General features: G+C 42.7%; 1 protein-coding gene across 1 annotated transcript in view; it reads right to left on the bottom strand.

Annotated features, from left to right (window-relative positions):
- Positions 1–3,474: 3,474 nt before the first annotated feature.
- The window catches only part of LOC306977937 (putative ferric-chelate reductase 1), a gene marked incomplete at its 5' end in the record, with an annotated part of 79,405 nt that continues 59,015 nt past the window's right edge, over positions 3,475–23,864 (bottom strand). Inside the window, 8 exons of the mRNA XM_079576375.1 lie at positions 3,475–3,583; positions 3,654–3,673; positions 3,877–3,978; positions 6,973–7,116; positions 7,203–7,261; positions 20,958–21,049; positions 21,159–21,245; positions 21,388–21,503. Of these exons, the coding sequence (XP_079432501.1) occupies positions 3,497–3,583; positions 3,654–3,673; positions 3,877–3,978; positions 6,973–7,116; positions 7,203–7,261; positions 20,958–21,049; positions 21,159–21,245; positions 21,388–21,503 (707 nt within the window). The 3' untranslated portion in view covers positions 3,475–3,496. The remainder of the gene's footprint in view (positions 3,584–3,653; positions 3,674–3,876; positions 3,979–6,972; positions 7,117–7,202; positions 7,262–20,957; positions 21,050–21,158; positions 21,246–21,387; positions 21,504–23,864) is intronic.

The following is a 23,864-nucleotide window of genomic DNA, read 5'->3' on the forward strand; positions in this document are numbered from 1 at the left end:
GCAATAACAGTATTAAAAACTGGGATAAACTTTTGATCAGGGTCATTTTGGTACTTTTTGTTTATTTGTTATGATTTAAAAATTGCAAACTCAGTGGTTTGGCTTTGCACTAACTATGAGTGACAAAAAAAAAAGTTAGAATTCATATTCTCTGAAAAAAAAAATGTATCTAAAAATCAGCCAGGGTATGTAAAGAACTAATGCGTTGGTTGCACTGCTCCTCTGCCTTTTATTGCCTCAATGGGATGATCTATATTTACATATATAAACAATTGGAGAAAACATGAAATTCGTGAGAGCCTTGATTTTTGTGATGATGATTTTCTGCAGCATCTATAACTAACAGATGGGCCCGTTTCTTCTTAACATCATGGTTAGTAAAGGGGAGGATTTTGTACTGCCCTGAGAGGACAGATCCCAGTGTTTTCCACTGAGGTATTTGCATGTAGTTTGAATGTGTGAATGTTTGAAGGCCTGGCTGTGGGTGGAGCATTACATAAGACTCATGTGTGTTTATATGTTCTATGTTCTATATCTTATCGAAAGAAAGAAGAAAGAATGGTATTTTACAATTCACAACTGCAGACGGTGTTAACGTTTGTCAACCAATTTCAAATACTTCTCAAATACTCTACTTTAATGACAACTTAAGGTCCAACATTGTGTAATTCCAGGGGGAAGGGTCAGGGTAATGCCCATAGACATAAGATCGAAGAGAAAACCAATGTTCCATTCAGCCCCATTCATAGTGATCATCTCGAGTGGTCTGTGAAATTAACATGGCTTCTCCTACGAAGCCTGTTCCTTAAAAGGGTAAAAAGGCGGTGGCAGCAGTCTCAGCAGAGATGCCCAAACTTCCCGCTCCACACACACCTCCTCCAGCTGTTCTGGGGGGACCCCGAGGCGACACCAGGCCAGCTCGGAGACATAGTCCCACCACCGTGTCCTGGGCCTTCCACGAGGCCTTGTCCCACTAGGACATGCGTGGAACACCTCCCGCAGGAGGCGACCAGGAGGCATCCGGAACAGATGCCCGAGCCACCTCAGCTGGCTCCTTTCGACGTGGAGGAGCAGCGACTCTACTCCGAGCTCCTCCCGGGTGACTGAGCTCCTCACCCGATCTCGAAGGGTAAATCGAGAGCTTTGCCCCGACTCAGCTCCCTCTTCACCACGACAGACCGATACAGCGACCGCATCACTGCTGACGCCGCACTGATCCGTCTGTCCATCTCACGCTCCATCCGCCCCTCACTGAGAACAAGACCCCGAGATACTTGAACTCCTCCACTTGAGGTAAGGACTCCCCACCGACCTGAAGAGGGGAAGGAGAACCATGGCCTCAGATTTGGAGGTGCTGATCCTCATCCCGGCCGCTACACACTCGGCTGCAAACCGCCCCAGAGCAGCTGAAGGTCCAACAGAACAACATCATCCGCAAACAGCAGAGATGAGATCCTGAGGCTCCCAAACCAACATGAAAACATGACAGCCAAAATGAAGAAAGAGCTTAGATCAGTTGTGTAGGTCTTAGCTTTCAAATGAAGCGTTACACTGGCCTATAGGCTGTAAGGCCTCCAGTCAAGAAGCTTTCTGATTTGAGTTAAGCTGAACTGGAGAAAATGTGCTTTGTTGATTCATGTCATATAAGAAAGTCATCATCTTCAATATGAATATGCAGGGCCCACTACAGGCACATGAAGTGGATCGATTCTTAAATGACAAGAATATATTTCTTTTCAAAATCACACCAACAAAAATCATATCTTTAAATAAACTAAACCAACTCAAAATCAACAGTTAAATAGATGCTCTGTCTACAAGGAATTCAAAGATTTTGTCCAAATCTATAACAAATCCAGTGAACTTAAGTGTCACAATGATTATTTCATATTTGACTCTTTACACAGGAGGAGGTGACTGCAGTCAAATAAACTGTAACTTACTCCAGTGCTATTTTACTTTAGAATTGAAACATTTTGGAGCAAATATTCAAGTACTTTTATACTAATAAAAGTATACTAATCTGTGTCTTTTATACTAATTTGTGTCTTAAACAAGCCCAAAGGGACTCACCGTGATGTGCGCTCTCAGACGGCTCTCTCTGTTCTGTCAAGCAGGATTTGCATGTGTCCTGGAGCCTCGGCAGGTTTAGGTGAAGGTGGGGCAGAGATTTACAACCTGAACCTGAACCTGAACCTGAACCTGAACCTGAACCTGAACCTGAACCTGAACCTGAACCTGAACCGCGCCAACACTGTCGTCCTCGTCCACTTGTTTTGAAAAGCATGAAAGTGGGTCAGGGTGGCTCTGGATCAGGACCTGAATGGGAATGAGCACAGGTTTTAAATAAAGCGAGATGCAGCAAAGGTTTGGTGATAGAATTAGGATTAGGTCTTCAAATCTAAGCAGTCCCGATCATTACGCTGCACCCATAACACAGAGGAATTGTGACACAACACATGACTTTGAGCATCCTCCTGATGTCGCAGCTTACCACTGATGTGAACAGGGCATGTTTTGGCAGCTCGTGTGGTAGTCAGACGGATAGTGAAGGATCACAGACGCACAGTGAAAGAGAAACTGTGTTTCCATCAAAGCAAATGTGCATCTGTCTAAAATGCACTCAATAAAGTTACCTGCTTTCAGCTGGATGGCGCTATTGCAGCATTGACCCAACAGAGGGCGCACAGTGTGTGTGTGCTGTGTGCCAGCTCTTCCTGTTGTGGTTTTGTTCATTCATTCATGTTCTTGTGGGAATAAGTTAGCAGTTTTGAACTGCGTGGTCATGAATAAATGTGTGTAGACTCTGAAGCCTCTGAGCACTTACAGTGGAGGCGGGACATGCCAGAGTGAGAAGTGTATAAGTAATAACTTATATGGTAACAGTTGTGCTCTCACTGTGGACTGTTACAGGCCTATGGTTTCTCATGTATTTATTGCAGCACTTAACACGTTGATTGTGGGGTTGTGTATGTCTGTGCATGCACACTTTTTATTGGGCACATACTGACACTCCTGCACATTTAGGAAAATATAGGACAAGACAACCTGTGACTGTGATTGTATTACTTTTCCTCTTCTCCTCTGTCAAACGCTTGGCTCCGCTAACAGTCACGTGTTCTTTTTAAGTGCTTTTCCAAACATTACACACACATTTGTTTTTCTTTCTTCCAAACAGAAATTACCAAAAAAAAAGCAAGCAAGTCGATAAACCTTTTTTGCAAATAAAAGATTCTAATTACAAAATGTTTCCATCACGCGTTACTTATCCAAAACTTCCAAATGCTCATTAAAATCAGGAGGTGTGAAACACATAACTCTCTGAATCTTCAGCTACCAAGGAGAAGCAGGAGGTCACCAACGGAGGGCGGAAAAGAAGTGTCTTATTCAGACAATTTATTCATAAGTTTTATTTGCTGATGGATGAAAAGCATACAAAACAATCGACATTTCAGACACAGAACAAATTGATGTTAAAATGGAGCAGTTCCCCTGGTCAGGACATCCCGATGCCCACCAGCAGAGCCACCAGGAAGGACACGTTTCCCAGGAAGAAGAGCCAAGCCAGAGGAGCCTCCATCGCCTGGACAACAAGTTCACATCATAAATGTCGGACTTTCTATCATTCTGTTGTACATTTCTGTTTGTCTTACCATTTTCGACTGATGTGTGCCTGCAAAACAAAAACAAGCATATTATAAACAATAGTAGTGTTATGCCTAGATCACAAAGCCTCAGTGGTACAAACAAAGCAGTCTGCTTTAAAGTGGACATAAAGGAAAACCGTGGGAATCACACTGTGCAGGGTCAGCGTGTTGTTCCCTCAGAAACAGTGTTTTGGCTCTGGTTTTTGCACAGTTTGTATATTGTACTTACCTTTTTTGCCCAGAACCTCACGGTCCACATACATGCCCACCGCTAAGATGTAAATCTGCTTCCTACTCAGCTCACTTACCAGCTCCTTGAACACGTTGAATGCTGCGCTGTTTTTGGACCACAGCGTATTCTGTGTTCTAGCTAGCTCTCAGTTGGTGAAAACCGTTTAATTCACTTAACTCAGCTCCTGAGAAATCCTAAGCTAAACAGAGGCTAGTTTTGATCAAAATCACTGTTATTTGTTCTAAACATCACGTGTTTTATGAAACACAACTGTTTCTCTAATTTCACTTTCTTCACTGAGCTGTGGCTGAGAAAAGAACGTCGAGTATTGAGAGTGTCTGGGCATGAGCTGAAATATTGTGACAAAAAGACGTCACAAGGATGTGGCGTCTGACACAGGGTTTACTTTTAGATCATACAAAAGTGTCGGCTTGTTAACCTCATTGATCCGCGATCATGCGGCCGACTGATAAAAAGAGCGACCTGAAGCATAAGGTGTGGAGATCATTGTTCTGAGCAGGAGATGCCTCTGCTCTCACTTCCTCTCTCTCTAAGCGCTGCTGCTGCAGGACCGCTGGGCAGGGCTTTGAAAACACACAATGAACTGACGAGAGGCATTTCTGTCACGTTTGGATTAAAGGCTCAGATGAAATGTCCAGATTGTGACTTTTCACAAGTTGTTGATGGTCATTTATTTCAGTTCTGTTCATCACAAAGCTCCCAAAATCACACATAAGGAGTATTTGAGTGTCTGAATGGAAAAACTTTTTTTTTCGTTATTGGCAGTCAATGTGTTAACTTCTCCAGTTCAGTCCACCGTTAGGTCCCTGGTCTCCTGATCTCCCGCCCCAAGCCTGCCTTCAGTAAAAACTGAAGTTGTTCTTTTTATTTGGTAAAATAAAGGCACTATCAAAATGTGACAAAAAATATATTTTCAACTGCAGAACTGACTGTCCAGACTGAAGTTTGATGATTTTAGTGGAGTTCTTTAACAGCAGTTATAATCCAGACAAACCTTTATTTGCTCAGATAATGGAGTTATCGCTGCAGAGGTCAAAACGACAAGATCTTCTTTGAAAAGTTTGCATCTGTTGCCCCGCTCCGGCAGATGAGTGGGGTATGTCTGAGTTATTAATGCAGATGAGTGAGGTATGTCTGAGGTATTTATGCAGATGAGTGGGGTATGTCTGAGGTATTTATGCAGATGAGTGAGGTATGTCTGAGGTATTTATGCAGATGAGTGAGGTATGTCTGAGGTATTTATGCAGATGAGTGAGGTATGTCTGAGTTATTTATGCAGATGAGTGAGGTATGTCTGAGGTATTTATGCAGATGAGTGGGGTATGTCTGAGGTATTTATGCAGATGAGTGGGGTATGTCTGAGGTATTTATGCAGATGAGTGAGGTATGTCTGAGGTATTTATGCAGATGAGTGGGGTATGTCTGAGGTATTAATGCAGATGAGTGAGGTATGTCTGAGTTATTTATGCAGATGAGTGAGGTATGTCTGAGGTATTTATGCAGATGAGTGGGGTATGTCTGAGGTATTTATGCAGATGAGTGAGGTATGTCTGAGGTATTTATGCAGATGAGTGGGGTATGTCTGAGTTATTAATGCAGATGAGTGAGGTATGTCTGAGTTTTTTATGCAGATGAGTGAGGTATGTCTGAGTTATTTATGCAGATGAGTGAGGTATGTCTGAGGTATTTATGCAGATGAGTGGGGTATGTCTGAGTTATTTATGCAGATGAGTGAGGTATGTCTGAGGTATTTATGCAGATGAGTGGGGTATGTCTGAGGTATTTATGCAGATGAGTGAGGTATGTCTGAGGTATTTATGCAGATGAGTGGGGTATGTCTGAGGTATTTATGCAGATGAGTGAGGTATGACTGAGGTATTTATGCAGATGAGTGAGGTATGTCTGAGGTATTTATGCAGATGAGTGAGGTATGTCTGAGTTTTTTATGCAGATGAGTGAGGTATGTCTGAGGTATTTATGCAGATGAGTGGGGTATGTCTGAGGTATTTATGCAGATGAGTGAGGTATGTCTGAGGTATTTATGCAGATGAGTGAGGTATGTCTGAGGTATTTATGCAGATGAGTGGGGTATGTCTGAGGTATTTATGCAGATGAGTGAGGTATGTCTGAGTTATTAATGCAGATGAGTGAGGTATGTCTGAGTTATTTATGCAGATGAGTGAGGTATGACTGAGGTATTTATGCAGATGAGTGAGGTATGTCTGAGGTATTTATGCAGATGAGTGAGGTATGTCTGAGGTATTTATGCAGATGAGTGAGGTATGTCTGAGTTATTAATGCAGATGAGTGAGGTATGTCTGAGTTATTTATGCAGATGAGTGGGGTATGTCTGAGGTATTTATGCAGATGAGTGAGGTATGTCTGAGTTATTTATGCAGATGAGTGGGGTATGTCTGAGTTATTAATGCAGATGAGTGAGGTATGTCTGAGGTATTTATGCAGATGAGTGAGGTATGTCTGAGGTATTTATGCAGATGAGCGGGGTATGTCTGAGTTATTAGTGCAGATGAGCGGGGTATGTTCTCAGGGTTCAAAGCTTGTGAGAAAAGTAGCGCCTTCAAATCCGAAATTACGATAAGTGAACCCTGTGTTTTACAAGTGGAAATGAGCTCCTCTGCTGTACCTTTATCTTTAAAGTGGTTTCTCATGAAAGTATTAACGATGTGGCAGACTGTAAAGTAGAATGTGTCACCTGAGACTTGTGGCAGACATGACAGGTTTCGCGTAAATGAGAGGTAAAGGTTATGTATTTTGTGTGCTATTCTATTTGAATGAAAGATTCTGTTTCTGAATATAGACACTGCCTACTTTACCCTTCTGGTATGCCATCTTTTGTGCTTGTTAAAGGTTGTGGTGTGTGCCTTTATGATGGAGATATACTGCTGAACAAGGTGCAAACTGTGTCCTTAGTTTACATCAGTGTTCAAACTGGTGCAACTTGTATGTATGTATTTGGAAGGGAGCTAAAGTGTCTACTACTTTTAGAGAACCTTCACTATACTTATACTATGCTTAAAGATATGCACATTCTTGATCTATAGACCTTTCTACCTTCACGTTTGTCAGTCCATCTGAGGTTCAGGTCTGACAGGCCGACGTAGACAGCCTCCCAGCCCACGAACCCACCCATCACCTTCATCAGCCATTGGCTCTCTGAGCTGTCAATCAACTTCAGCCCAGTGAAAATGGCTGCCACTACAGAAAAAAGGTGCAGTTATGAGCATAAATGTTGGTAATAATAAGGTAACAAAGTAATAAGAGTCTTGCTTAGAAACGCTTACCAGACAGAGCTTTTATAAGCAGAGCGGTTAGTGCGTGAGACCAGTTGAACAGGAAGCGCCTAGAGAAAAATGACATCATACATTTATTTATTTATTATTATTGTTTTTTTCATTTACATGTTTTTTCATTTACATACATACAATATGTGACATTCGACAAAGACAAACCTTATGTTGACAAGACAAGTGTGGAAGTGTAGTGTGTGATGGGGTGCGTGTAGTGTGGTTCTGCATACATTTGGGGGTGCAAGGTAATGCAGTTCTTACAGTATGGGGAGCTAGGTGGCTTGAGGGTTAGCTAATGTGGATCAACATGGTGGGACAAGACAGCTGTAAAGGGATGTTGGGGGGAAAAAGGTACAGAGATACAAAAAATGATAAGGTAAATAAGTACTTGAAGTGCAGTGAATACAGAAACGAAAAACATCAAATAAAAGAGATAGTGGACACATAGATTTAAGATATAAATGAATAACTATAGAACAACAGAAGAGGAGGGGCAATCGAAATGCAAATCTCTATTGTTATTATTATTATTATTATTATTATTATTATATATTATTATTATTATTATTATTATCATTATTATTACTGTCGCTGTTATTATCATCATCTTTATTTTCACTATTTTCACTATTGTTACTAACATTATTATACATTTTGTTTTGATTTTAATCATTACTACAGCCTAGTAATAATCGTTATCATCATGCATACATACATACGTACACACATACATACATACCCATGCATATCCACACAGTAGGTACACATACATGTAAGCAATATTAGATTATGTCAATATTATTATCATTGTTATTATTTCCATCATTATTTAGTTTTGATTATTAGCATTTGATTGGCAACACATTGATCCCTCTCGATTAACATGTGAGTGCATGCCTGCTCGGGTGTGATGCATTAAGAAAGTGGCTTACTACCAGCTCCCTTAGTGGTGTGTTATCCATGTGAGAGTTTTGTGGTGGGTTAAAAGCTGAGGGATAATGTGTTGTGGGGTTGGGTTTGTGCCATATTAGGTTAATTTTGATGTAATCATGAATATTATTATTGCCATTAGCCTACCCATGTACTGTATGTGTATCCACTGTGACTTGTTTATCTGTTTTTTCTGTTGTTTTTATTTATTTCACAACTATCATACACACATCTTTAAACCATCGCACTCACGAGTGGGGACCAAAGGTAAACAAAGCTGTTTAAAAGTAGGGTCAATACAAAATATATGTAAAACTTAGGGCACACTCAAAAAACACTATGTAACTCCAAGTCAGTCAAATTTCTGGGATATCAGACTGTCCAGTTATGAAGCCACGCTTATTGTGAATCAATTTCACTTGGTGTTGTTGAAATTAAACAGACACAGGTGGAAATGAGAGGCACTTAGCAAGATCACTCCAAAAGAGGAATGGTTTTGCAGGTGGTGACCACAGACCATTTCCCTGTCTTCATCCTTTGTACCGTATTTTTGGAACACTTTTGCATTTGTCCAGTGTTCTCACCACTAGAGGCATCATGAGGAGCATCTACAACCCACAGAAGCTGCTCAGGGAGTGATGCTCATCCAAAATGGCACTTCCATTCGTGCTGTGGCAAGAAGGTTTGCTGTGTCTCCCAGCGCAGTGTCCAGAGCCTGGAGGAGATACCAGGAGACAGGCCAGTACACAAGGAGACCTGGGGGGGGGCGACCGAGGTCAACAACCCAGCAGCAGGACCGCTATCTGCTCATTTGTGCACGGAGAAACAGGGGAAGCACTGCCCGAGCCCTACAAAATGACCTCCAGAGGGCCACAAATGTGCATGTTGGTCCTCAAACGGTCAGAAACCGACTCCATGAGGGGGGTATGAGGGGGGTATGAGGGCGTTGGGCCGGTGCTTACTGCCCAACACCGTTCAGCCCGATTGGCATTTGCCCGAGAACACAGCGATTGGCAGATTGGCCGATGGTGCCCTGTGCTCTTCACGGATGAGAGCAGGTTCACCCTGAGCACATGTGACAGACGTGACAGAGTCTGGAGACGCCCTGGAGAACGTTCTGCTGCTGCAACATCATCCAGCATGACCGGTTTGGTGGTGGGTCAGTGATGGTCTGGGGAGGCATTTCATTGGAGGGCCGCACAGCCCTCCATGTGCGAGCCAGAGGTTCCCTGACTGGCATTGGGGACCGGGATGAGATCCTCAGACCTATTGTAAGACCATATGCTGGTGCTGTGGGCCCTGGGTTCCTTCTGATGCCTGATAATGCCAGGCCACATGTGGCAAGAGTGTGTCAGCAGGTCCTGCATGATGAAGGTATTGATGTTCTGGACTGGCCTGCCCGTTCCCCAGACTTAAATCCAATAGAGCACATCTGGGACATCATGTCTCGGTCCATCCATCAACGCCACGTCGCACCACAGACTGTCCAGGAGCTGACTGATGCTCTAGTCCAGGTCTGGGAGGAGATCCCTCAGGAGGACATCCGTGGTCTCATCAGGAGCATGCCCAGGCGTTGTAGGGAGTGCATTCAGGCACGTGGAGGCCACACACACGACTGAGGATGATACAGACTCGTTTGGAGGAATTTCTACAGAATTTGGATCAACCAGTGACCTGATTTGTCACTTTGATTTTGACTATAATTTTGGATCCAGACCTCCAGGGGCTGAGAATTTGATTTCTATTTATCATTCTTATGTTACTTTGTTCTCAATACATTGCCCTACACTATGAATAAAGATTTTCATCCGAAAAATCGAATTGATTGACATCTAGGATGTGTTTTTTGAGTGTGCCCTAAGTTTTTGTGAGCAGTGTACATGCATACACACACACACACACACACACACACACACACACACACACACACACACACACACACACACACACACACACACACACACACACACACACACACACACACACACACACACACACACACACACACACACACACACACACACACACACACACACACACACACACACACACACACACACACACACACACACACACGCACACGTACACATATACATTTGCACATACATATACGCACATATATAACAATAACAGCAATAACAACAGATTTTATTGTATTTTTATTTATTTTTTAAATGTATATACATATACACATATATCTATATCTATCTGTATCTATCTATCTATCTATCAAAAACAAAAACAAAAAAACAAAAAAACTCTTCCTCCTGCTCGGGTCCTCTACCAGAGGCCTGGGAGCTTGAGGGTTCTGCGCAGTATCTTTGCAGTTCCTAGAACTGCACTTTTCTGGACCGAGATGTCTGATGTATTTCCTGGGATCTGCTGGAGCCACTCCTCCAGTTTGGGGGTCACTGCCCCGAGTGCCCCAACGACCACAGGCACCACTGATGCCTTCACCCTCCAGATTTTCTCCAGCTCTTCTCTGAGCCCCTGGTATTTCTCTAGTTTCTCGTGTTCCTTTTTCCTGATGTTGAAGTCTTGGTATTGCTATGTCGACCACAACTGCTTTCCTCTGCTCTTTGTCACCACCACAATGTCCGGTTGGTTCATTACCATTGTGTCCGTCTGTATCTGGAAGTCACACAGGATCTTGGCTCGGTCATTCTCGACCACCTTTGGGGGTGTTTCCCACTTTGACCTTGGGGTTTCCAGCCCATACTCTGCACAGATGTTCCTGTACACTATACCAGCCACTTGGTTATGGCGCTCCATGTAAGCTTTCCCTGCAGCATCTTACACCCCGCAGTTATGTGCTGGATTGTCTCATTGGCCTCTTTGCACAGTCTACACCTGGGGTCTTGTCTGGTGTGGTAGATCTGGGCCTCTATTGCTCTGGTGCTCAAGGCTCCTGTTCAGCCATGATGAGTGCCTCTGTGCTGTCCTTTAGTCCAGCTCTGTCTAGCCATTGGTAGGATTTCTGTATATCCGCCACTTCAGTTATGTTTGGGTGGTACATGCCGTGTAGGGGCTTGGCCTCCCATGACGGGACCTCCAGCACCTCATCTTCTGTTCCCCATTGTCTGAGACATTCACTGAGCACGTCATCTGTTGGAGCCTTGTCCTTGATGTACTTATGGATCTTGGATGTTTCATCCTGGATAGTGGCTCTCACACTCACTAGTCCTCGGCCTCCTTCCTTACGGCGAGCGTACAGTCTCAGAGTGCTGGATTTGGGGTGGAACCCTCCGTGCATGGTTAGGAGCTTTCGCGTCTTAACATCTGTGGTCTGTATCTCATCCTTTGGCAGCTTATTATTCCTGCAGGGTATCTGATTACTGGCAGGGCGTAGCTGTTTATTGCCTGGGACTTGTTCTTGCCATTGAGCTGCTTCTTAGGACCTGCCTTACTCGTTGGAGGTATTTGGCCGTAGCCGCTTTCCTTGTCACCTCTTCGAGTTTGCCATTTGCTTGTGGGATTCCGAGGTACTTGTAACTGTCCTCAATGTCTGCTATTATTCCTTCTGGGAGTGAGACCCCTTCTGTGTGGACTACCTTCCCTCTCTTAGTCACCATCCGACCACACTTCTCTAGTCCGAATGACATCCCAATGTCTGCACTGTATATCCGGGTGGTCTGGATCAGTGAGTCGATGTCTCGCTCATTCTTAGCGTACAGCTTGATGTCATCCATGTAGAGGAGGTGACTGATGGTGGCCCCGTTCCTGAGTCGGTATCCATAGCCAGTCTTGTTGATTATTTGGCTGAGGGGGTTCAGACTTATGCAGAACAGCAGTGGGGACAGGGCGTCTCCTTGGAATATGCCACATTTGATGGAAACTTGTGCAAGTGGCTTGTCATTGGCTTCAAGGGTGGTTTTCCACAACCTCATGGAGTTTGCAATGAAGGCTCTTAGAGTCCTGTTGATGTTGTATCGCTCCAAGCATTCAATGATCCAAGTATGTGGCATTGAGTCGTAGGCTTTCTTGTAATCAATCCAGGCAGTGCTCAGGTTAGTGTGTCGGGTTCTGCAGTCTCGAGTGACTGTTCTGTCTACCAGGAGCTGGTGTTTGGCACCTCTGGTATCTTTACCGATTCCCTTCTGAGCTGTGCTCATGTATTGATCCATGTGCCCGCTTATCTTATCCGCTCTGGTGCCGGACATGAGCTTCCACGTTGTGGAGAGGCAGGTTATTGGCCGATAGTTGGATGGGACTGTACCCTTTGAGGGATCCTTCAGGAACAGGATTGTGTGGTGGGGGAAGGGGTTTTAATTGAATAGTATTATTGAATGTGGCTTGAATTGCAGATCTGAGTTGTAAGTATTTGAGGTACTTGTTGCTCCCGATGCCGTACTTCTGGCCCAGGTGGGGGAAAGAGACCAGCGAGTTGCTATTGACGTGTTGGAGTTGGGTGATTCTTTTCTTTGCCCAGGAGGTGAATATGAATGGGGTTTTATCACACCAGACAAGACCCCAGGTGTAGACTGTGCAAAGAGGCCAATGAGACAATCCAGCTTTACAGAACTGCAGGGTGTAAGATGCTGCAGGGAAAGCTTACATGGAGCGCCATAACCAAGTGGCTGGTATAGTGTACAGGAACATCTGTGCAGAGTATGGGCTGGAAACCCCAAGGTCAAAGTGGGAAACACCTCCAAAGGTGATAGAGAATGACCGAGCCAAGATCCTGTGGGACCTCCAGATACAGACGGACACAATGGTAATGGCGAACCAACATCGTGGTGGTGGACAAAGTGCTATGTCGACTGTTGTGGTGACATACAGTGCCTCTCGTTAGTATTCATACACCTTGAACTTTTGCACATTTTGTCATGTTTACAACCCTAAACATAAAGATTTTATTTTTATTTTTTTACTGAACGTTCACACACAAGTAACAGACAACTGTGAAGTGAAAGCAAAATGATACATGATTCTGTTATTTTTCAAAAAATAGATAACCGAAAAGTGGGGCGTGCATAAGTATTCATACAGATGAATGAATACTTTGTGGAACCCCCTTTTACTGCAATAACAGCACAAGTCTTTTGGGTTCTGACTCTACAAGATTTGCACATGTTGAGACTGACATTTTAGCCCATTCCTCTTTACAAAACAACTCCAGCTCTGTCAGATTAGAAGGAGAGCGTTTGTGAACAGCAGTTTTCACATTATTCCACAGATTTTCAATAGGATTTAGGTCAGGACTTTGACTGGGCCATTCTAACACATTAATATGTTTGTCTTTAAACCATTCCATTGTAGATTTATCTTTGTGTTTAGGGTCATTGTCCTGCTGAAGGTGAATCTCCGCCCCAGCCTCAGTTTTCTTGTGACTCCAGCAGGTTTTCCTCCAAAATGTCTCTGTATTTGGCTCCATCTATGTTCCCAACTATTCTTACACTCTCCTCAGTCCCCGCTGAGGAAAAGCAGCCCCACAGCATGATGCCCCCCCCGTATATTTGACACTGGGGATGGTGCACTCAGGACGATGAGCAGTGTTAGGTTTGCTCCATACATAACGTTTTGCATTTGGGCCAAAAAGTTACATTTTTGTCTTATCTGACCAAAGCTCCTTCTTCCACATGGAGCTGTGTCCTCCATATGACTTCTAGCAAACTTCAAACAGGATTTCTTTTGGCCTCCTTTCAATAATGGCTTTCTTCTTCCACTCATCCATGAAGGTCAGATTTGTGTAGATACGACTTATAGTTGTCCCATGTACAGATTCCCCCAGCTCAGCGGCAGGACTTCACAGTTCCTCCAGAGTTATCTTGGGGCACTTGGTTGTATTTCTGACCAGTGTCCTCCTTGTTCGCTCTGATATTTTAGGTGAACGACCATGTCTTGGTAAGTTGGCAGTGGTGCTTTACTCTTTCCATTTCTGAATGATGGATTAAACAGTTGCTCCGGGAGATGTTCAAATCTTGGGAAATCTTTGTATAACTTAACGCTGCTTTAAACTTCTCCACAGCTTTATCCCTGACCTCTCTGGTGCTGCTTGGCCTTCATGATGTTGTTTAGTGACCAATACACTCCGACCACAGCTCTGAGGGCCTAAAAGAAGAGCTGAAATTATTCTGAGAGTAGATTACACACAGGTGCCTCTATTTAATGGTCAGGCCAAGGTGTGAACATTCTGGAGTCATTAGGAATGTTTTAAAGGCAATTTAATGCACTCAGAAAATGCTGTATGAATACTTATGCAAGCCCCACTTTTCACTTTTCTATTTTTTGAAAATTAACAGAATAATGTATCATTTTGCTTTCACTTCACAGTTGTCAGTTACTTGTGTGTGAACGTTCAGTAAAAAAATCAAAATAAAATCTTTATGTTTAGGGCTGTAAACATGACAAAATGTGCAAAAGTTCAAGGTGTATGAATACTAACGAGAGGCACTGTATCAATACCAAGTGACTTCAACATCAGGAAAAAGGAACAGGAGAAACTAGAGAAATACCAGGGGCTCAGAGAAGAGCTGGAGAAAACCTGGAGGGTGAAGGCATCAGTGGTGCCCGTGGTCATTGGGGCACTCGGGGCAGTGACCCCCAAACTGGAGGAGTGGCTCCAGCAGATCCCAGGAAATACATCAGACATCTCGGTCCAGAAAAGTGCAGTTCTAGGAACAGCAAAGATACTACGCAGAACCCTCATGCTCCCAGGCCTCTGGTAGAGGACCCGAGCTTGGAGGAAAAAGAGACAACATATTTGACTACATATTTGGGTGCAGAAGGTGGCATCGGGAGCTAGAGAGAGGTCAATTTCCCATTTATCTGAGGGGACTGAGACACTGTTATCTGACTTTGAGAGTATTTTGTATATTTTAGAGAGGAGTTTTATGATTATTATTTCGGACAATGGTGGGGGAGGGGGTTTTAATTGAATAGTGTTTTTGAATGTGGCTTGATTTGCAGATCTGAGTTGTAAGTATTTTATACTATTTTATAGACAGACTGGTGAATGGTAGGTCAGATATGGGAATGTTAGAGGCTGATTGTTCAATATCAAGCCATATGGTGTCTGAAGGTTGATTATGGATCCATTTGTATATACACTGTGTTCCAAATTATGATGCAAATGACATTTTTCTAAGATTTTCTAAATTGTCAACTCAAATGAGAGTCAGCATCATTTTCAAGCCTTTAACTAGTAGAGGATCATTTAAGTGTGGTGGTAAAAACCTCAAAATCCACTGTTCCAAATAATTATGCAACTCATCGTTTCAATACATTTTAAAGCTTGTAATTAACTGAAAATGGTCATTTGTTGTATTTGTAGCATTAGGAGGTCATATTTACTGAAATCAAAAGCTATTTCAATCAAAAAAGTATTAACAGGTCAAGTTATATTTTACCATAGGAGCCCGTGTGTGATAGCAGCTTCAAAATTCTTAAATCCATTAAACTTGTGAGTTTTTGGACAATTTCTGCTTGGATTTCTTTGCAGGACTCAGAATAACCTCCCAGAGCTGCTGTTTGGATGAAAACTGCCTCCCACCTTCATAGAAGTTTTTTTTGTTGAGGCTCCAAAGGTTCTCAATAGGGCTGAGGTCAGGAAAGGAGGGGGTCCACATCATGAGTTTCTCTCCTTTTATGCCCATAGCAGCCGGTGATGCAGAGGTTTTCTTTACAGCAGGACATGGTGCGTTGTCATGATCAAGAGGATCTTGTTCGGGAAAGCACGGCTCTTCATTTTGTAGCATAGAAGACAGTGGTCAGTCAGAAACTCCACATATATTTCAAAGGTCATTTTCACACCTTCAGGGATCCTAAAGGGGCCTAATGGGGCCGACCAGCTCTCTCTCCATGATTCTGGCCTAAAATATAACTCCGCCCCCTCCTTACTGACGTCACAGACTTGTTGGGACATTGTGGCCATTCACCAACTATCCACTACTCCATTGATTTGACCATCCAGGGTCACACGGCCTCATCAGTGAACACGACTGTTTAAAAATGAGTCCTCATGTATTTCTGAGCCATTGCAGCCGTTTCTGTTCATCAGCTTCAATGAACAGTTTAGGGGAGGCCCGGATAGAAGGTTTATGCACAACTGCAGCCTCTGGAGGGTCCTACACCTTGATGTTCGGGAGACTCCAGAGGCACCAGCAGCTTCAAATACCTGTCTGCTGCTTTGTAGCATCTGTTCTCTTAATCTGATGTATTTGTCTGGCAGAAACCGTCCATATTGTGCCTTTATCTGCACAAACCCAAGTGTGCTCTGAATCATCCACAAATCTCTTATCTGTACGATGATTACGCTTAATCTTTCATGAATTATGGAAGGTTTTCATACCTAGACCAAGGCATTTAACTATTTCACACTTTTCATCAGCAGAGAGATTCTTTTTCTTTCCCATATTGCTTGAAAATGGTGATCTGCTTAATAAAGTGGAACACCCTTTTTCAGTAGTTTTTCCTTTAACTGGGCTTAACCTGAAAACTAATCATCCCAGGTCTCTGAAATTAATGTCAGTGATTCATAGAGCCCCGAGACACGACACCATCCATGAGTTTCATTCATTTTTATTTTTTTTTGACCTTTTTGACACAAAAATACGATTTGCATAATAATTTGGAACGCAGTGTATGTAGAGCCTGGTTTGACGGGAAGTATTGAGCAAAGTTTGGGGCCGCTAGGCCACCTTGGCTTTTGGGTTTTTGCAATGTAGAAAGTTTGATCCGGGGCGGTTTATTTTCCCAGTAGAATTTTGTTATTACCGAGTCGAGAGATTAAAACCAGGAGGTAGTGGGGGACACAGGGATCATTGAGAATAAGTAATTTATTTTGGGGAGAATTGACATTTTAACTCAATCAATTAATCAAACTTTATTTATAAAGCGCTTTTCATACCAAAAGGTATCACAAAGTGCTTTACAGATTACAACATTTAAAACAATGCGCCTGGGACAACCTCCCATATATACATTTTATATATTAGGATTAAATGAATAGATTAGTCAGTTAAAGGCTAAGATAAACAGTTGGGTCTTGAGCTGCTCTTAAAAACATTTTCGTTCTCTGCAGCCCTGAGCTCCTCCTCAGGTGGTTCCAGAGGCGAGGGCCGTAATATTGGAAAGACGCCTCACCATGAGTCTTTTTGTTGACTTTAGGAATAACTAGGAGACCCCTGCCGGAGGAGTGAAGGGGCCGTGAAGGTTCGTAAGGTAAAAGCAGTTCTGAAAGATAAGCTGAATTTTGTAAAAGTTGTAAACCTGAGATCCTCTTTTTGGGAAGACCAGAAAGCAGGGCATTACAGTAGTCGATACGACTGGTGATAAAAGCATGCATGAGCGTCTCCGTGTTGGCCCGAGAGAGAATGGGGCGACTCTGGCTATGTTCTTTAGATGGTAAAAACCTATCTTTGTGATATTCTTAATGTGTGGAATAAACGCCAGCTCAGAGTCAACGATCACACCCAGGTTCTTCACCTGTGAGGAAGGATTAAAGACAGTGACTGTAGTTTGGGTAAAAGTCTCTCTCTCTGGGCCTCAGGGCCGATGATTAACATTTCAGTTTTGTCCTGGTTAAGCTGGAGAAAGTTTTCTGCCATCCAGAATTTGATTCTAAAATGCAGTTAAAAAGTGCATCTATTGGCCTGGTGTCATCTGGAGACCTGGAGATGTATAACTGTGTATCATCAGCATAACTGTGAAAGTTGACTCCATGTCTCCTGATGACATCACCAAGAGGGAGCATATACAGATTAAAAAGCACTGGGCCTAAAATTGAACCCTGGGGCACACCACATGTAATTCCATGCACCTTAGAGGAGCAAGTATCCACACTCACCATGAACGTCCTGTCTGTGAGGTAGGAAGTAAACCATTTGTGTCCAGCACCAGAGAGGCCGATGTGTTTTAAACGAGTTAAAAGAATAGTGTGGTCGACTGTATCAAAGGCAGCGCTCAGATCCAGAAGAACCAACACTGTGACCTTCTGTGAGTCATAATTTAATCTAAAATCATTTAAAATCTCTAAGAGGGCGGTCTCGGTGCTGTGGTTTACCCTAAAGCTGGACTGAAATTAATTTCTCAAGGACATTTTATGCAGTTATAAAATCATTAAGTTGGATAAAGACAAGTTTTTCTAAGATTTTGCTTAAAAATGGTAAGTTGGATACTGGTCTGAAATTGTTAAAATGTTTACAGTCCAAATTGCTCTTCTTCAACAGGGGCCTCACCACCGCCCCTTTAAACGCAGCAGGGAAAACCCCCATCTGAAGAGAGCAATTCATCATGTTTAGAAGCTCGTCTCTAAAAGATCCATAAAATGTTTTAAAAAAACAGCGTTGGGACCGGGTCCAAAAGACATGTGGTGGGCTTCACTGAGGAGAAAGCTTTATCAAGCATCTCAGCATTAACCAGGACAAAACTGTCTAGTGTTTCCTCTGGAACAAATAGACCATCAGATGTATTTAGAACTGTGTTACTTTGGGTAGATAAAATATTACATTACTTTCCTCTGAAGTGTCTGCAAACTCCTCACAGAGGCGTCTGTGGGGTTAAAAGGAGTTTTGTTTAAATTAGGGTTTAAAACATTTTCTATTGTTGAGAATAAGACTTTTGGGTTATTTTTATGATTGGTGATTATTGTGGAAAATAATTTGTTTCTTGCATTTCTTATTGCTGTATTGTAGGTCTTTTGTTGGGCACGGAATATTTGATAATTTATCATTATTTTGCTTTTCCTCCATCTCCTCTCGGCCTTCCTGCAATTTCCCTTAAGTTGTTTTAGTTCCCCGTTTCTCCAAGGGGGAAGGGGTTTAGGATGAATCTTTTTAAGTTTGAATGGAGCAACTGTATCGAGGGCAGTGAGTAGTTTACTGTTAAAGTTGTCAACAATAAAATCACAGTTAGCAGGTAAAGTCACTGGAGGAATTTGTTGTAAAGCATCACTTTCGCTGAATCAAACTGGTGACATTAAAAAACACGCAGTAATGGCCAGAGACAGCCAGGTGGACGACAAAGGACACAGTAGTGGACAGGCCATACATGATGACCAGGTCCAGACCTGTGTCCTTTCTCGTGAGTTGGCTGCGTATACCCTACTATTATGATGTATACTGGGGGTCTGGATACCTTGGATCAGAGTATTTTGTCGGATGGATGCTGCCAATGGCTCAATGAATAGTGTGAAAAGGTAGGGAGAGAGTGGGCATCCTTGTCTAGCCCCTCTGCGCAGTGAGAAGCGTTGAGACATTAGTCAGTTTGTGAGTATGTTTGCTGAAGGTGTGGTGTAGAGGGTTTTTACCCAGTTTATGAATGGTTCTCCAAGGCCAAATTGTTTTCGGGTGGAAATGAGAAATGTCCAGTTAACCTTATCAAAAGCTTTTTCTGCGTCGAGAGATGATGGAGGGGAGTTTTTGTTGGTTGGAGTGGTCAATTAAGCTAAATATCTACGACATTATACATTTATATACATTCAACTTAAGTGTAAACTGACAGAACTGGATCACACATTTTAAAGTCACTTTGATTGAAATTAAAATGTTTCCACTATTACCGTAAATTCTCTTAATACTGGTCTGTATTCCATTAGGGCCGGGTCTCTAACAGTGGCCGGGATCGCTGCTGGCGGAGGCTTTAATTTAGGCCGGGGCAACTATTAGCAACTAGGGTTGGGTGATAATTTACCTATTGTGGTCATACCGCCTATGCTATGCCCAATCCCGTCAGACCTTGGAAGCTCAGCAAGGAAGGGCCTGGTCGGTACTTGGATGGGAGACCGTTTGGTAACACTAGGAAGCCTAGAGAATGTAGTGTGTGAGTGAGTGGTTGGTGGTGGTTACCTTGCTTCTGTCAGTCTACCCCAGGGCAGCTGTGGCTACAATAGTAGCTTACCACCACCAAGTATGGAATGAATGAATAATGCAATGTAAAGCGTCTTTGAGTGTCCAGAAAAGCGCTATATAAAACCGATGCATTATTATTATTATTATTATTACCTGTGGAAATATTACCCGGAGGAATTCATCTCATACTAGTGTAAATGATAACTGACGTTTTCATTTACATGGGTCTGATGGGGAACGCTGCGGAGTGGAGCTGTGGAGCGTAACTTTGACACAGATTTAGCCACTTTTCAAACCTTCTGTGACTATTTTTGGAAACAGGGCAAACAACAAATGCTGTGTGACCCCCCAGGGTTTTAATAAAATAACCATTAGTCTGTTTTATGATTGATCACAAATACCAATAATTCCAATAAAGGCCTGGTCGTCGATGTGCTTGAGTAAATAAAGGCCCCCGCCTATATAGGAGAATTTACGGTACTTTATGATGCTAAACCAGCACTTAAGTTCCTTCTAAATGAAGGCAAAAGCACAAACTGTCTTCATTGACTTTAAAACAGTGACTTTAAACAGTGACTTTAAACAGTGACTTTAAACAGTGACTTTAAACAGTGACTTTAAACAGTGCCTTTAAACAGTGACTTTAAACAGTGCCTTTAAACAGTGCCTTTAAACAGTGACTTTAAACAGTGACTTTAAACAGTGACTGAGATGTGGTGACATGTATTTTCATCACTTTTCTAAAGTTTGGCTTGTGCAAAATTTTTTGATTTATTGAATCAAATGTGCACTTGTCAATCAACAGTGGGATTGGGGGTGCGGTGGCTTATGTGACGGCACTTAGCTCCTAATCGCTGATGAGGAACCACCAGAGGTCCCTATGCTAAAGGAGGTATGATAGGAAGCCTTGAGTCTCCTGTCCTACAAACAACACTATTCAGACGCTTCTTGTCATGGCGGACGCTGATGCACATCCAGTTTGGGCTTCGACCATTTACTATTTGCTCGATTGGGATGCATCCTGACTTACTTGGGATGCTGAGGCCCACAGCGCAGCAGAGCCCCAAGTGGCTGGAGGAGGGACAGGATCATGACAAGACAGCCCAGCACAGGGTGCGCCCCCTGCAGGCACACACTATCAACACTTGTACGGGCACTTGAGTGACGATGTTTAACTGCTGTATATTGAGTCAGTTCAGTGAGTAGTTTCAGAGTGTGTGGCTAGACTGACCCCAGACCAGGTGCGAGCGTACGAGAAGGCCAGGATGAAGGCGATGATGGTGGCTGCGACTGTCAAACACATCATTGACACATGCACCTGGAAACACATGGAAATGGCACCTCCATGAAGACGGACGAATGTTCAAGGGGGAGTTTAGCTCAGAACGAAGCAATCCTTGATTTACAGCAACACAATATGAAGAAAGGGAATTGTCTTGATCTGTGTTGAGTCGACTCACCACAAACCACAAGTCCTTCCCACAGAGCGTGTGACCTTTGGCCAGTCCTTTGTTAAACCTGGCCACCATCATGCCCAGAGTGCCAGTGGTCATCCAGGCAACGAGCATTAGAGCTCCTGAGGAGCACAAACATAGGATTGATCAGCTTTGTATTGATTATATCAATAACAGCTTACATTTGACTGTGATTTACCAGTGATTAATCATTCACTCCATGGCAGTGGCAAGCTACATCTTTTGACATCTTCGAGATGATAACACTTGTCCCCCTCATCAAACACCCAGGACTTTTAGTATACCTTCAATAGTCCGAAAGAGAGCTCCACAAACTACACTTGTTACTTATTGTAAGGTGTTCACCACCTGGTCACTGCTGTCACTACTGTTGGGCAATGTGGGCTGGAGGGGAGTGGGACAGTGGGACAAACACATCCCTGGTCAGAATGTGGCATCAAGCCCAATTACACTTAAACGTGCTGCTCTGAATGTCAGATCTTTAAATAACAAATCACTTTTAATTAATGATCTTATCTCCTTTTATAACCTTGATTTTATGTTTTTAAATGAGAAGTGGCTCGATAAAACCACAGAGAATGCTGTCCTGATATTTAGGGACAATCTGTTTTTCCACAAATTGTCATTTGAGGAGTTTTCATCGTTTGAGTATGTGTCATTTAAAATGAAGATACAGTCATCTGCCATACTCTATTGTTATTTATAAACCGCTCCAAAATGTTTCTTTTATCGATGATTTTATTGGATTTGTTTCCATTGTGGCCATAGAATTTGACTTTTTGATAATTACTGGAGATCTGAATGTTCGGCACACAAAAGAACTCAATGCTGTCCTGGACACATTTGGTTTAACTCAGTGTCTGAGCCCACCCATAACAGGGGTCACACACTGGACATCCTTATTACAAAAGGTGCTACAATGTCTAATGTGAATGTTGTTGATGTTGCACAATCTGATCATTTTTGTGTTTTCTTTGAACTTTCTGTCGTTCCCAAGCCAGTATTGGGTCTGCAGTGGTTCAGAAAAGACTCATAAATGACAAAACAAGGCCACAGTTTATGGATTACTTTAGAAGAGTCTTTCCCTCTTATATAGGAGTTTTAAATGTCTTGGACTCTATAGCCCCGTTAAGGTTAAAATGGTTAAAGATTTGGTTAGGGCACATAAAAGGGAGTGCCAGAGAGCCGAATGAACATGGTGTAAGTCAAAGCTCCAGGTTCATCATGAAATTTACAAACAAAAGTTACACGTGTTCAACCAGACTCTGCGTAGAGCAAGAGAGAAGTATTTCTTCTGTTTGCCACAGTCAGCAGACTCACAAACCCCCCCAGCTTCATTGCCCCAAGAATTAATTTCTATATCCAAGTGCAATGGGTTTGCTAAATGTTTTAGTGACAAGGTTCAAGCCATTAAAAACGCTATCAGCTGTTCAATATAAATGGTAACACTGACACATTTTACACTGGTCACTAATGACATGGTGTCTCAGACCAGATGGCATTGACCTGTGGGGTTCCCCAGGGTTCGATTCTGGGGCCCCTCTTGTTGAAGGCAAATTCAACAAGAACTTGCCTTGTAAGGCAAGTTCTTGATTTTAGCCAGATTTTAGCTTTAGTCTTAACGTGTTTAGTCCTGACTCTGGGAACCACCAGGAGGCCCCTCCCTGAAGTTCTCAGGGCCCGAGATGGTTCATACGGCTGCAACACATCAGCGATGTACTTTGGCGCTATACCATGAAAAGACTTGTAACAAGCAGAGCTGTTTTAAATTCTATTCTCTGAGTGACAGGAAGCCAGTGCAGAGACCGGAGCACTGGACTACACTGTGTTCCAAGTCATTAAGCAAATAACATTTTTCTCTGACTTTCTAAACTGTCAACTCAATTGAGAGTCAGCATAATTTTCAAGTCTTTAAATGTTAGAGGATCATTTGAATGTGGTTGAAAAAACCTCCCAGTCATAACAGCATCTTAAAAAAAACAAAAAACAATATAGTAAAAAACTCAAAAAACTGTTCCAAATTATTATGCAACTCATCGTTTTAATACATTTTAAAGCTTGTAATTAACTGAAATGGTCATTTGTTGAATTTGCAGAATTAGGAGCTCATATTTACTGAAATCAAAGTTATTTCAATCAAAAACATCTAAACAGGTCAAGCTATATTTTAACATAGGAGCCCTTTTTGAGCAGCTTCAAAATTCTTAAATCCATTGAACGTGTGAGTTTTTGGACAGTTTCTGCTTGGATTTCTTTGCAGGATGTCAGAATAGCCTCCCAGAGCTGCTGTTTGGATGAAAACTGCCTCCCACCCTCATAGATGTTTTGTTTGTTGGTTCTCAACAGTGACGAGGTCAGGGGAGACTTCAGAGGCACCAGCAGCTTCAAATACCTGTCTGCTGCTTTGTAGCAGCTGTTCTCTTAATCTGATGTATTTGTCTGGCAGAAACTATCCCTATTGT

Source organism: Gobius niger (genome assembly GCF_951799975.1).
Source record: "Gobius niger genome assembly, chromosome: 18".
Classification (NCBI taxonomy): domain Eukaryota; kingdom Metazoa; phylum Chordata; class Actinopteri; order Gobiiformes; family Gobiidae; genus Gobius; species Gobius niger.